This window comes from Fopius arisanus, unplaced genomic scaffold (assembly GCF_000806365.1).
Source record: "Fopius arisanus strain USDA-PBARC FA_bdor unplaced genomic scaffold, ASM80636v1 scaffold00005, whole genome shotgun sequence".
Lineage (NCBI taxonomy): Eukaryota > Metazoa > Arthropoda > Insecta > Hymenoptera > Braconidae > Fopius > Fopius arisanus.
In genome coordinates this window covers 2,270,078-2,283,502 of record NW_011887744.1, presented here as the reverse complement: position 1 = coordinate 2,283,502, position 13,425 = coordinate 2,270,078, and the positions used below count along the sequence as shown (strand labels likewise).

Below are 13,425 nucleotides of genomic sequence, written 5' to 3'. Positions count from 1 at the left end.
GGAAAGGTACCACTAAGTCATGAAAATTCAAGGAAATACTGCCTGAATTTTTAAATGTAATTTGAAAACACGACATTTTTTTTCTTTTCTTACAGGTACCAGTGGTGCGTGCAATTCTCTACATAATTGCTCAATCCACCGGAGCAATAGCTGGATCAGCAGCGATTCGAGCACTTTCCTCCCAGAGGATGGAGAGTGCCATCGGAGTTGTTTCATTGAGTCCAGGCATGACTCCAGTCCAAGGGATGGGTATTGAATTTTTCCTAGGGCTCATCCTGGTGATCGTTGTCTGTGGTGCCTGCGATGGAGCTAAACCAGAGAGCAAGGGCATCGCACCCCTCATCATCGGTCTTGCAGTGACAGTCGGCCATATTGTCGGCGTGAGTTGACAGTCCTTCCCTGCTGTTGTCAATCAGCTATTCGTATTCACTGACATTTAATCTTCAGATACCGAGGACAGGCTCGGGGATGAATCCAGCTCGTGCACTGGGAAGTTCTGTGGTCATGGGACATTTTGATAATCACTGGCTGTACTGGGTGGGCCCAATTTTAGGAGGAATGGCTGGTGGCCTTGTCTATACGCATGCCCTGGGACCCGCTAAAATACCGGAAGACACTAGGACTTATGCTGTTGTCGCTGGCGAGGAGAAAGAGGTATTTTAATCAGTTGGGCATTAATGAGTGTGAATTTACACTGAATTTGAAAGATCCCACCGATTTTTTACGTAAGATTTTCACACGTTCAAAAATAATCCAGTAAGATAATCCAGAAGTACCGAGACATTTCTAATAACAGAAATGTTCTCACAAAATTTACAATGAACACAGGAAATGATTCACTCACGTTAATCCTCCTGCGTACAATAATTACAATCCCATTGTAAAGACGATTGACTCATCTTCTCATTTCAACTTTTCAACAACAAACACGGAAGAATATTCTGAGATTCATAAGATACCTGTTGTTGTTTTGATTTAACAGCGATATTCTTTATTGAGACATATTTTTCGCGATACCTTGAAACAATTTTTTTGTAATATAAAATAAACATTTTTGAATGAACTAAAAGTTGTTTGGACTCGACGCATCAGAACAGTTTAATTTAATTTAAAAAAAGTGTATTGTGTGTATCCTCCACCCCCACAGCGGTTCGAGTACATAGACAGTGGCAGGCAAAGATGATTGACTAAAGTAGAGGCTCAGTTCTGGGGTCATTCACACACCCAGAACCGAGCCTTTACTTTAGTCAATCCTTTTTGGTGGCAGGGGTGGACTTTGAGAAGAATCTCATGCGGAAAACTATATTTTTCCAGCTCCAGCGACTCACCAGGAAGGGTCAGCCGGCTTGAATAACGCTCTATAACAATTTCCTCTGGTTTTAATCTCGAAATAAACGTGACATTATTGGTACGAGACAGTAACCAGCATGAATTCGCTTTCGTCCTGCACGTCAATATCACCGGAGTGCATCGATGTTGTCATTATCCTATTTATTCACTGCCAATTCGATATATATTTATGTAATCGTTAAAATTCATCATCTGAGTGTACATAAGTGTCCGTTCCATACTTCTGATATTTACAAAGATATTTACGAAACACAGATTGAGTTCTAATTACGAATTTTCATGACTTGTGGACCTGAAAATGTTCGATAATGAAGTATTTAATGTTCAATGTATTAAGATGTATTAATATAGGAAATAAATAGGTTTTATATATGTGATAAAATGTGTATTGTTGTGAAGACAGGGAGACTGAATGAAAAATCAATTTTTTACACTTACACAGCACACTTTGTATTTCGATACATCATTCAAATAGTTTCATGTTCTTCAAGTAATCTACATATTATATTTCCCATGAATTCGCGTGATTACATTCGTCTAAGGATGCACGATTCTATTGCCACGTGTGTACCATAATAAATCTCGATGAAAAGTCAAGGTCCTCAATAATGAAGTCTTAATGATTTCGAATCAATTTTCAATCCCGTGAAAATACGGATGTTCATTGCATATGTACATTAATTGCCATTTCGTCCAAAAGTGTCGAATAATGCTAAAACATCTCCGCATATTTACAAATTGTGTACATTGACGGACCAAAAATTTCGGAGATTTCATCCGGAGATTTCATTCTTATTTCGGAGATTAATAAAAAAATTTTCCATTGAGATTGAAAAAATTCCAACGACTCGACATTCATCGCAGCATCCAGAGACTCCAGTGAATAGAAAATAATTATCTCGAGGTGTGCACTCATTGTCATTATATTTAGAAACAAAAGACTTGTTCAATCAGTTTTAATCCCTCCAATTACTAAATTAAAAGTTCAGTGTTAATGAACCAACGAAAAGGGCTGTGTACAAATCCCCACACGTAAGTCCTTACAATTATTCTCAAGATACTCCTCGTATCTTCTAAAATATCTGCATAAAAATAATCAAGATCCTTAAATCATCGGAAAAAAAACTATCTCTAAATAATCCCCCAGACTTGTTACACATTCAAAAATTTGACCACGAGGAAGAGCCAGATGCATAAAGTCATACTCATACGCACCGATATTGTTGGATTCAATTATTCTATCATTCACGGAATCTATTCAATATTGATAAAAAAGAAGTAATGTCCTGAAGTATTGACTAAATGACTGCGAATTCAAGTATAAGAATTCCCTAACGAGAGAGAATGCGGTCCCATCAGGATTTTGAAAAAGTCAAGGATGACATTAACCTGAATTTTAGATAAGATCTTTACGTCATTTCCATTATGATTTTTCGATTTTTTAATAAATTTTTCTAGATATCCTTTTCAATTTATTAAAAATTAAATAAGTTTCTTATCAATAACTTGAAAACAAAATCTAGAAAAATTCTTGCTAAATCAATACGTATTTCGAAAACTCCTCTGAACGGCCTTCGTAAGTTCACGTTGAAAAAAAAAAACAAATAATAAAGAAAACCTAACGCTTCATCCAAAGTGGTTTGAAAAATTCACTCTGATTATAGTCCTTACCGAGGTACATTTGAGTAATTATTTGGTAGAGAAAATTCAAGGGGTATTGTATTTCTGTGTGAATTTACTTGTAATGACGGAAAAGGTCACAAATCAATTTACTTGATTCACCTCGAAGAATCGATTTGTCTCCGAATCTCTGCTATTTTTTCTTTTAAAAAATGTATGCCTTTCAGTGGTGACAAATCGGTACAGAAAAATCTACGACAAAGTGTTTTAAATATTCTCACTGGAAATTCTCAAAACAGAAAGAAAGAAATAATTCCGAATTCTTCGAAGGAAGCGTTAGAATTTCTTACGAAAATACATCCACAATGTGATGCCATCATTTCTCAACTCATAAATCTTTTAATCCCTGGAGGAGTCTCCTCACCCCGCAATCTTCTGCAGTTCATCCTCAAGACTATCCTGGCTCTCATTAGTCTCATTCAAATTGATAGTTTCATTGCTCTGCGAAAGTGCTATAACGGATTCATCGAGATTTCCATCCTTCTGACAGATAGAGCTGTCAGCTGTAGTCTCAAAGATATCAGTTGACTCAGAGAGCGCCTGTTCCTCAGCCATTGGCTCATGCCCCTGATCCTCACCAGCCTGCACCTGTTCCGCCTCCATCTCCATGGGTTGCACCTCCTGCGTTAAACGTTCCGTCTTGATCTCCTCCGAATTCTTCTCCACATCAGTGACCATCTCATCCCCATGCTGCTGTTCCTCCTCCACACTCTTATCAACATTATCCTCAGTCACCTCCTGACCCTCACTGATCCCTGACATTTCCGTCAAATTGCTTAGCACATTCTCCTGCATCTTGACGACATTATCCGTCGACTCGAGTATACTACTCAACTCCCTACTCATCTCCTCAACTTCCGACGGATCCTCCGTTTTAATGAAAGGCATTTTCTTGTTACCCGCATCTGTATCCTTGGATTTATCAGAGCCCCCCTCGCCCTCCCTCTCGTCTGTCTTGGTTTCAGTGTCATTATACTCCTGCTCCTCATCATACATACTCTTATTTCGCTTAACGAATACTCGTTTAAGAGGCAACTCCTGCTCATCCTCAGAGTCATGCCGTTCAGGGAGTGACATCTCATCGGCTGGATCGTACTCCTGCTGCTTCCTTGCCTGGAGTTCCTCAATTTTAATTCTCTGCGCCTCCACCCTCTTTTCCAACTGCTCAAGCTTCTCTTTCGTTTCCTGATCGTCCTTAGATATGACAACGGGGGGTTTTTTCACTTCGATTTTCTGAATAACAGGTTTCTCGGGGACTCCCGCACTGGATGAGGCTTGCGAAGTCTTCAATTCAAACTTATTGGATTCTGGGACAACATTGCGAGCCTCAGAACTCGATTGGAGGACCTGAACGACATTCTGAACTTTCTCCACAGGCTTTTTCACCACAACTCTCTTAACAACATTACCAGTGGGAAGTTTCGCCAACTCAGCAGGATCAATAATAGTTCCATCAGGATTCATAATAACTTCGCGAGTGGTGTCTCCCTGCCTGATAATTCTCCTGACGATTACTCGTTTGGTGACCTTCGCACCAGGTGTCACAGCAGTCTTTTCAGCCTCCTTGATTTCCTTGGTGGTAGTGGTGGTGGTCTCGGTGCCGCCTCCTGGTTTCCTCACTACGATTCTCTTGATGACCTTCACAGTATTGACCTTGGGAGTTCCCTCAGTAGACTTGACCTCCTCCTTCACCTGCTTCTGGGTGACCTCAGCCTTTTCTGCAGCTTCAGTCTTCAACGACAGCTTGTGCTCTTTGAATACCGAAGCCACGATCTTCTGTACCTCAGCCTCAGTATCATCAACACCTCGCGTGGCCTTTGGTGATTCCTCCCTCTTCACCTGTGCCTTACCCTGAACATTTCTCGGTGAGCTTCTGGTCTCCTGTCTCTGAATCGGCATTAACGTTTTAATAGTTTTCTTGACGATAGTGCCATCCTTGCCACGAACAAAAACAACCTGATCCTTCCTGTCATCCTTCTCAAGCTCCTCCTCACTCTCAGACGGTGGCTTGGCGACCTTTGGCAGCTTCTTGACGACATACGCCGGTGGCTCGTAATCATCATCCCCATCTGAGTACTGCTCCTCCTCCTCCTCCTCCTCAGACTCAGTCTCGATCTTGTCCTTGAGATCCGGCTGGAGGCCATCAGGTCCCATCTTCTCACCAGCCTCGATATGCTGTTTGATATGAGTCACATAATCGGCACGATTGCGACACGATTCCTGGCAGACGTCACAAGTTAGACCCATCCCCGATCTTTTGGTGTGTGTGAGCTGATGTACCTCAAGGCTCTCCTTGCGCTTGAATGCTTTGCCGCAGTCCTCGCAGACGTGGCGTTTCTCAACAGAGTGCGAGCGCATGTGTCTCGTCAAGTGGTGGGAAAGCAAAAAAGTTCGTGGACAGAGTTTGCACATATAAGGACGATGACCAGCATGAGTGGTGAGGTGGCGAGCTAATTTCGTGCTTGTGCGGAATGCCTCCTTGCAGTATTCACAGGTGAATGTCTTGTCCTCGTTGTGCAGCATCTCGTGGCGTTCGAGTCCCTGCTTGTATGTAAATCGTTTGTTGCATATGTTGCATTGGAAGGGTTTGGCTGTCTTGTGAGACGTGTCCTCGTGCTTTTCTAACTCCTCAGGGGTGAAGAATTCACGATCGCAGTGCTGGCAGGCATAGCGCATGTCCTCACGGTGGACCTTCTCGTGGCGCTGGAGGAGGTTCGCCCTTGTGAATGACTTGTTGCAGATCGTGCAGATGTGAGGCTTGTCCGTTGAGTGAGTTGCCATGTGCTTCTGCAGATCGTATTTGGAGAAGAACATTCGGTCGCAGATGGTGCATTTGTAGTTGCGATCGCGATGAGCTCGTTGTATGTGCAATTGCAGGGCCTGACGGAGGGGAAATGTTCGCTCGCACTGGTCACACGCGTGCACACGTATTTCACCAGGTTCAAGCTTGCGATCTTCCTGGTCTCCCCCGGTCTCCTGATCGCCCTCACTATCGTGCTCGGTCTCCTCTTTGTAGAGCTCGCGCTCGGACTTCATTGACTGGGACTCACGCTCTCGACGCTCCCTGTCTCCATTGTCCACCCGGGGCTTTTTCGACTGCTCCGAGGATGGCCTCTGCTCCGCTGGCCGCTTATTCGAACCCTCCGGTACCTCGTTCGTTATCGGTGGGAATGGACGTGGAAGTGTGCCAGTCATCGGGTAGGCACGCAGGGCCTCGTCTGCTTTTTTGCATTGCTGTTTGAATTTGTAGGAACGGTCCAGATTCCAGCGGCACATCGTACAGATCATCTGCGGCATTCCGTCCGCTGCGTATATCTGCGGGAGTCAGTGATTGTACGAGTGAAATTAGTAAGGGGACTCTGACCGTTTTAAAATAAAAATTGAAACAATTACTTTAATTGAAGTTGTTCAAATTTCAAACTGTAAAAACATTGCAGTGAAATAAAAAAAGACTCGACAAGAAAATGACCATAAACATTCCCTTGAAATTCACATTATTCATCAAAGATTTCTCTCTCAGTTAAATCGACTCGTCATCTTCTCCCTTCCCTACCGAATTCCATCTCAATGCACAATTTCAATAATCCCCATCCCCAATCTCATTCCCGCGTAATCCCTCACGCGTACGATCCCACGAAAAATTTCCCCGACGACGTAACAACTCCTTTCCCTCTTACGCTCAGTCGTCAACCACGAGACCTTCATTATCAACAAATCTCTCACGCTATTGACTCGCCTCTACATCGCCGATTGTCCCTACATCAATTACCCTACCCCCAAGAGCTCAATTTTCTTCAAAAACCAAAAGGAAATAAAAAAAAAAACAACCAAAACTGAAAATCAATAATAATAATGATTGTAAGAGAGAAAATGAGTTGAAAGGAGAAATAGGAATTACCTCGATGGCAACGCAGGACATAATCTGTAGAGCAAGTGGCACTTGGAAGGGCTTGTTGGGATCCCTCTCGTATATAAAGTTCAACGGCTCAGACTCGGTCAGGCAGAATCGACAAACCCGCCTGGAACGTAGTGGCGCCGGTCTGTTCTCCATTATTTCCAGCTTATTCTTTATCAATAAATCTCACACACTGAATATCCCTCGATAATCAGACAATATTCGATGCTCACGATGATTTATTTCACTTCACAAGTATTACCTCGTTTTTTCTCATCAATGGGAAAGGACGCCGAGCGTCGGTAAGGCGTCGCGTCACGACAGCGCAGTGGGACAAAGTATACACCGCTATGGCGGAGATGGACTTGGACTCGATTTGCCTTGCGTGGCGTCTCCGGGTGAAAATATTTTATCCCAAATGCACTAGCGCCAATTAGTCATTATCCAGTGGCGCCTTCACTCTATGAACAGTCGGTCAATCATTTATGCAGTTTGACCCGATGACGTCATCGGCGCGCCATATGCTCGATCCGTTTGAATTATCTAATGGTAAAGCGGAAATTGCTCGTTGTACATATCATCGGTTGTTTATGGATTTTTTTAGGGTCGTTTTATCGTCGCGTGGTATTTTCAATTTATTATTTTTAATGATTGAGAGTATCTGAGTTAAAAAAAAATATTTACAGTTGTTTATTGATATTATTTATTTATATATGAGAATAGGGAGTTTTTTCGTGATGCAAAATTCAATTTGAAAATGAACAGTTAATTCGTCGAATGGAGAACTTCATTTTTGTGAGCATTTTTCATTCATAATTAGTACTCTCTTTCTTTGAATCATGAATTATTGAAACAATGTTCGCCGTTTCAATTCAATTTCGACGGAAAACAGAGGTTCAATCTTGGAGTTTCTATTATTGATCAAACCAGTACCACTTTGTTCACGAAGAAATACAACATAAATACAGGCAATAAATTTCACCCATAAGACTCATAAATCGTCGGTTAAAATGCACTTTTATCCCGCCCCGTTGAGAGAAGTTATTTACAATCGGGCATGAATTATGAAAACGTCATTTGGCAAATCGAAATTTTTGGACAGAAAGTAGTCATTGGTAACTTTTACAAAAGTACTTTATTCAAATTGTATAGAATACATTAATAAAGTTACCGTAAAGTTAATGCGACAGGGGAACAAATCGAATGCGTTCCTGTAGAGACGTCAAAACGAGATGAGCCGATTTCACTCGGACTTCAGTTTTTTTGCATTATAATTATGCCGTTGCAACAATTAATTGAAACACAACAGGTTTCACGGCGATTTCATTTCATATTCACTAAGAGTGTAATTTATTCTCCTCCTTCAAAATAATAAGGAAAAAGTCTGAAGTTCATCACACTCTTCTCGTTTTCCCTCCCTACCCATTTGGCAGTATATGAATCGAAAAAAATTTCTGTATGGCACAGCGCAGGAATTAGTACACTCCGACAAGACACTTGCAGCGATAAAATAGTTTTTATATAACTTACCTACTGGATAAAATATTTTTATTCTATATACATTAATATTCCTCCCCCTGGCCTTAATGAAAAAAAAATCGATCATGACTTCCAATTATTATTAATTGTTATAAATTCCGGAAAGAATTTTTCTGCTAAGCAAATATTTTCATGACAATAGAAATTCCTTCTAAATCCAACGGAAACTTAACTCATAAAGTGATTTGGTACATAATTGAATTATTACAAGACTACCTCTTAAAAAAATATCAAATTAATATAATTGTTGGTTTACAGAATGGATTCCTGCCCTGGAAAATAATTACCTGACAAAATCATGACTTTTTCTCATCTCTAGATCATTCTCTGGTGAAAGGACTTCGAGTGGAGTTAGCCTGGGTAGGCCTTCGAACTTGGCCCCTTCGACGATGATTGTTTGGAACGCGTCTACCAGGAACTCGAATTCTACCTCCAGGGAAGTTGCGAGGCTGTGCTGGACCTCTCTGAATGGGGTGTGGGTTAACTGGTGCTGGTGGAATGTAGCGCGAGCCATTGGAGGTAAAGGGTTTCAGCCTGTTGCCATTGTCCTCAATTATTCGGCGTCGTATGCATACGGCACATCTGCTGACTCGTGACGTGTGATCGGCTTTTAGGGTCTGAGGCTGTGGTTTACGGAACATCTCGTGATCCTCAATGGTTGCAAGCCAGTAGGAGATTGCGGTGGAGAAGTAGTTGCATGTACCAAGACCGCGACACTCGATGAAGGGGCGAGTGCGGAATTCCTCGAGACATGAACCCGGCGATATTAGCGATTGGCCACCGCCTGCTGCACCTGCGTCCCTATGCTGCAATGAGATTATTAAATAAAAATGATTAAACAATTGGGATTCCAGAGGACCACTGTCAACTTTAAGAGTATTTAGCCATAAAAATAAAAATTAGAAAGTGAAAAAATTAAAACCGAGCCTTTTGTTGAAATACATTTTTCATGCCATTAATGTCGACAATTAATTTCGTAGACAAGCGGTAAAATTTAATGACTCATTTTTTTGGGGAATTTAGAAGGAATGTCTTCGAATGTAAGTGATACAGCGAATTTTTTCAATCCAACAAAAATATCCATTGAAAAAAGAAAAATTTCCGTGGTGAGATAATCTGTGAATTCTCAAATAGTTGCTGGCATGCCTCAGAGCTGGTCTTAAAATATTGGAATAGGTGAAGACGACTGTTGTGTGAGACAGAGTACGTATAAATTTAGCTTGATGCCGTATAATTTTGCCGCAGAATTATAGTCCGTTACAACTGATAGATTTGAACTAATTGCTGTGTTTAGCAGCGCGCTGTGAAATGTTGACATTTACAGGTATTTCAAGCGTTTCAACATGAAACTAGGGTATTAAATTCGTTTTGAACCAAATTATTGTCATGAAAACTTCAAGATCGTAAATACTCGTGAAGTAAGACCGAAAAAGTTGTTTGAAGTTCTGGTGTATTCTGAAGTTGGAAATGTTGTTGAGAAGAGAAATGGGTTTCCGATTTATGGTGTGTCGGAAAAGCGGGTTTAGTAGAAATTTCATTCGACATTATACCGAAATAGGATTATTTTTTGATTGATTTCTGTGAAAGAATTTGGTTTCTCAAATTTTCGAGGTATGAAAATAAATAATTGAAGGCTTACCATGAGGAAACTGTAACCAATCCAGGCTTCTTCCCATCCACCAGGGCAATCTGGAATCCGCATCGACTGACTATGTACCGCAATCATTCTGGTTGGGGCTTCACACACGGTGCACCTAGAGATATACCTTCCAGCCTCTGGTGCTGGAATTGGTGTCATCATCATTGGCATTGGTTCCGTTGAACTTAACCAGTAGCTGTAGTCATTCCTCTGGGCATAATCGCAAACATTATTCAGATTGCAGAACAGGAAAGGCATCACCGAGAATTTTCGTACACAACTTCCAGCTTGTCCTGTAATCGAAAAATCGAAATTTCCGTTTTCATAACGTCTTGGTATGAATTGAGTTCAGGTTTTTTTATTGAGATATTCACCAAGATCTTGAGCCCATGGATGTGAATTACCCATAATATGGAGTAATGAGAATCCGTCCCACAATTTAGTGGTCCCCCGTGGACAAAGAGGAATCATTTCAGATTGTGAGTGTCTGGCGAAGTGGAATCCACGGCTGCTGGGTGCGGGTCCTGGTGGGGCGTCTTCTCCACGAGGTCCTTGGAAACCCGGGACTCCTGGGTAACCAATGGTACCACGTGGACCCTGAGGTCCTGGCGGTCCGTCTTCTCCATCGGGACCGGGAAATCCTGGAAGTCCGTCTACTCCACGCTGACCCTCAAGACCTGGCAGACCATCGACCCCTGGCATTCCCATCATCCCCGGAGCTCCAGGTGTTCCTTAATGCGACAGAAAGAATGTTCAATCGAGGAGTTCTCCCTAAAAAAATTTTCAGGAAAGAGACCAGTTTACCAATTAAGCCTGGGAATCCATCGTCTCCTTGAAGTCCTTTCCTGGGAAATAGAGGGTAGGGACTGGTACCTCGATCTCCTTTAGGTCCCTATTTAAAGAAACATTCGGTATTTTTCCATGAAAATCGATCCAATAGATTTTTTAAATAAAAATCGTTCAATTAAAAATGATGTACCTTCGGTCCATCAAAACCTGGCAAACCAATAGGTCCAGGTTCTCCAGTATCTCCTTGCATACCCTTCAACCCAGGGTAACCAGTTGCCCCTGATATACCAGCATCACCTCTCTCACCCTTAAATCCATGCCTGCCATCTGGCCCCGCAAAACCTATTTCACCCTGATCTCCTTTCCGACCGTATTGCGCATATCCGGGCTCTCCACGAAAACCTTTGGGACCGGTTGCTCCTGGGAATCCGTCGAGTCCTCGTAACCCTGGAGTTCCAGGGCGACCCTCGTATCCTCTTGGGCCTATTTATTGGAATTGATATATGAAGGTGTATGTACGTAAAATATTATACACACAAGTGTATAAAATCATTTTCTTTTTAGGGAAAGAAGTGGATAGGAGTATTTCTTATTTTTTTATTTTCTGGACATTTTAGATAATTTTTTAACGAAGTACATTCAAAATTAACAGTTTTACATTTAATTTGTGAGAAAAAAAAATTAATTAGAAGAAACGCACCAATATCACCAGGGAGACCCTTTGCTCCGGGGAAACTCCTTCCTGGTTCTCCTTCGATACCTATCGGTCCGTCAGGCCCATATTCTCCTGGGGCTCCCTTTTGCCCAGGCTGTCCAGGAATACCTGGACGCCCATCAAATCCTGGCAGACCTGGTTCACCACGTTCGGGATTTTGACCAGGAAGTCCTGCAGATTTGAAAAACGCCTTTTGATATTTTTTTTTGAAATTAATAGTTTTTCAAATCGATACTTAAGAAAATTTCGATTAGGTATTTTTATAAAATATTATATTACCTGGCAATCCAGGGTACCCAACATCACCAGGAAGTCCGGGGAGTCCTGGTAAACCTTCAAAACCTTCTGGACCCGGATATCCCATATCTCCACGCATTCCCTACGCGAATAGAAATAAAATATCCCATTCAATAATTCCTTCTTTCCGATTCAACACCGAAGAAGTGAGTTTCATATATTATTCTCGGTCCCCTTACCCTAGCTCCAGGATATCCTCGCAATCCTATATCTCCCTGCTCTCCCTTTCTTCCATGTAGCCCATGGAATCCCACATCACCGATTTCTCCTTTATCCGCGTCCATGTACGAGGGCAGCCCAGAATCACCCGCCATTCCCTTCAGCCCAGGAGCACCAGGGAAACCAGGCCTTCCCCGTGGGCCAATGTCTCCAGGCATACCTGGACGACCCATTAAACCAGGATCACCATCGAAGCCACGTTGTCCCTTTATGCCATCCCAACCGATGGGTCCCACTGGCCCAATTTCACCTTTCACCCCAGGTCTTCCATTGATTCCTGGACTTCCAGGTCTCCCTCGGTCTCCGCTGTCACCAACTTCTCCCTTTAATCCGTCTGATCCCATATCTCCAATTTCACCCTTGAACACGCAAATAGGAACTTGCCATTTTTCTCTATGAAATTAAATCAATTCCTCAGTATTAATTTTCTAATTTTATTTCGATACAGTTTTCATTTTATGCGTGAAAAATTTGAGTACTACGGTAATTAACCGTTCAATGTTGGCTATTGAACTGTTGATCAGAAATTAATTACTGAGGATGTGTCTTTACGTCAGTTCCACGTGGACATTAGCCGATTTTATTTTTTATTTTATTTGATATTTTAATATACGTGAAGGTGTTTAAAAAAAATAACTCACCTTCAGTCCAGTTATTCCGTTGAATCCATTCCACCCCGGCTCTCCCTTCTGTCCACGTGGCCCATCATACCCCACTGAATCCACTCCATTATCTCCAGGCAAACCAGGACGTCCATCAACACCTGGAGCTCCAGGTGCCCCAATTGCTCCCATGAATCCAGGCTGACCCATGTCGCCCTGAGGCCCGCTAAATGCGTCCTGTCCACGTTCACCAGGAGGACCATCGTACCCAATATCTCCAGTTATTCCAGGCAAGCCCACAGGTCCTTGAATACCTGGGAATCCAGGGTTTCCAGATTCTCCGATCGGTCCCTTCAACCCCATAGCCCCGGGAGATCCCTCCTCGCCAATCCACCCTGGCTGTCCAGAATCTCCGATCTCTCCTATATCTCCATCCTCGCCTTGTTTTCCCGGCACTCCAGGAATCCCTTCCATACCCGGGTACCCTTGAATTCCAATATCTCCATCCTCTCCTCGACGCCCGTGAAAACCAATCTCTCCCTTCAGACCTTTCATTCCATCGAAACCTGATACACCATCTGGACCGGTCATACCTACGTTTCCTAGCATTCCAGGGGCCCCCGATAATCCTGGAGGACCTGGGAAACCTCGGGGACCTTGGATGCTATCACCTCGAACACCTTTCGCTCCCTATTAACAC

At 42.5% G+C, this 13,425-nt stretch overlaps 3 protein-coding genes across 3 annotated transcripts in view; 1 reads left to right on the top strand and 2 right to left on the bottom strand.

The window, feature by feature from the left end:
- Prip (prip) overlaps positions 1 to 1,947 on the top strand; it is a gene marked incomplete at its 5' end in the record, with an annotated part of 5,227 nt that extends 3,280 nt beyond the window's left edge. The window contains 3 exon segments of the mRNA XM_011316017.1: positions 96 to 380; positions 448 to 654; positions 1,315 to 1,947. Coding sequence (XP_011314319.1) covers positions 96 to 380; positions 448 to 654; positions 1,315 to 1,350 — 528 coding nt within the window.
- On the bottom strand, positions 1,382 to 7,276 carry LOC105273523 (RE1-silencing transcription factor). Its single transcript, XM_011316018.1, has 2 exons — positions 6,929 to 7,276; positions 1,382 to 6,345 (listed from the first exon to the last, which is right to left on the bottom strand). Exons 1-2 carry the CDS (start codon positions 7,079 to 7,081, stop codon positions 3,391 to 3,393), a joined length of 3,108 nt encoding a protein of 1,035 aa, XP_011314320.1. The 5' UTR covers positions 7,082 to 7,276; the 3' UTR covers positions 1,382 to 3,390.
- A 765-nt stretch (positions 7,277 to 8,041) lies between these two features.
- The window catches only part of LOC105273520 (collagen alpha-1(IV) chain), a gene marked incomplete in the record, with an annotated part of 27,301 nt that continues 21,917 nt past the window's right edge, over positions 8,042 to 13,425 (bottom strand). The window contains 9 exon segments of the mRNA XM_011316014.1: positions 8,042 to 9,270; positions 10,104 to 10,396; positions 10,478 to 10,834; positions 10,908 to 10,995; positions 11,083 to 11,375; positions 11,593 to 11,778; positions 11,887 to 11,986; positions 12,084 to 12,482; positions 12,765 to 13,415. Coding sequence (XP_011314316.1) covers positions 8,785 to 9,270; positions 10,104 to 10,396; positions 10,478 to 10,834; positions 10,908 to 10,995; positions 11,083 to 11,375; positions 11,593 to 11,778; positions 11,887 to 11,986; positions 12,084 to 12,482; positions 12,765 to 13,415 — 2,853 coding nt within the window.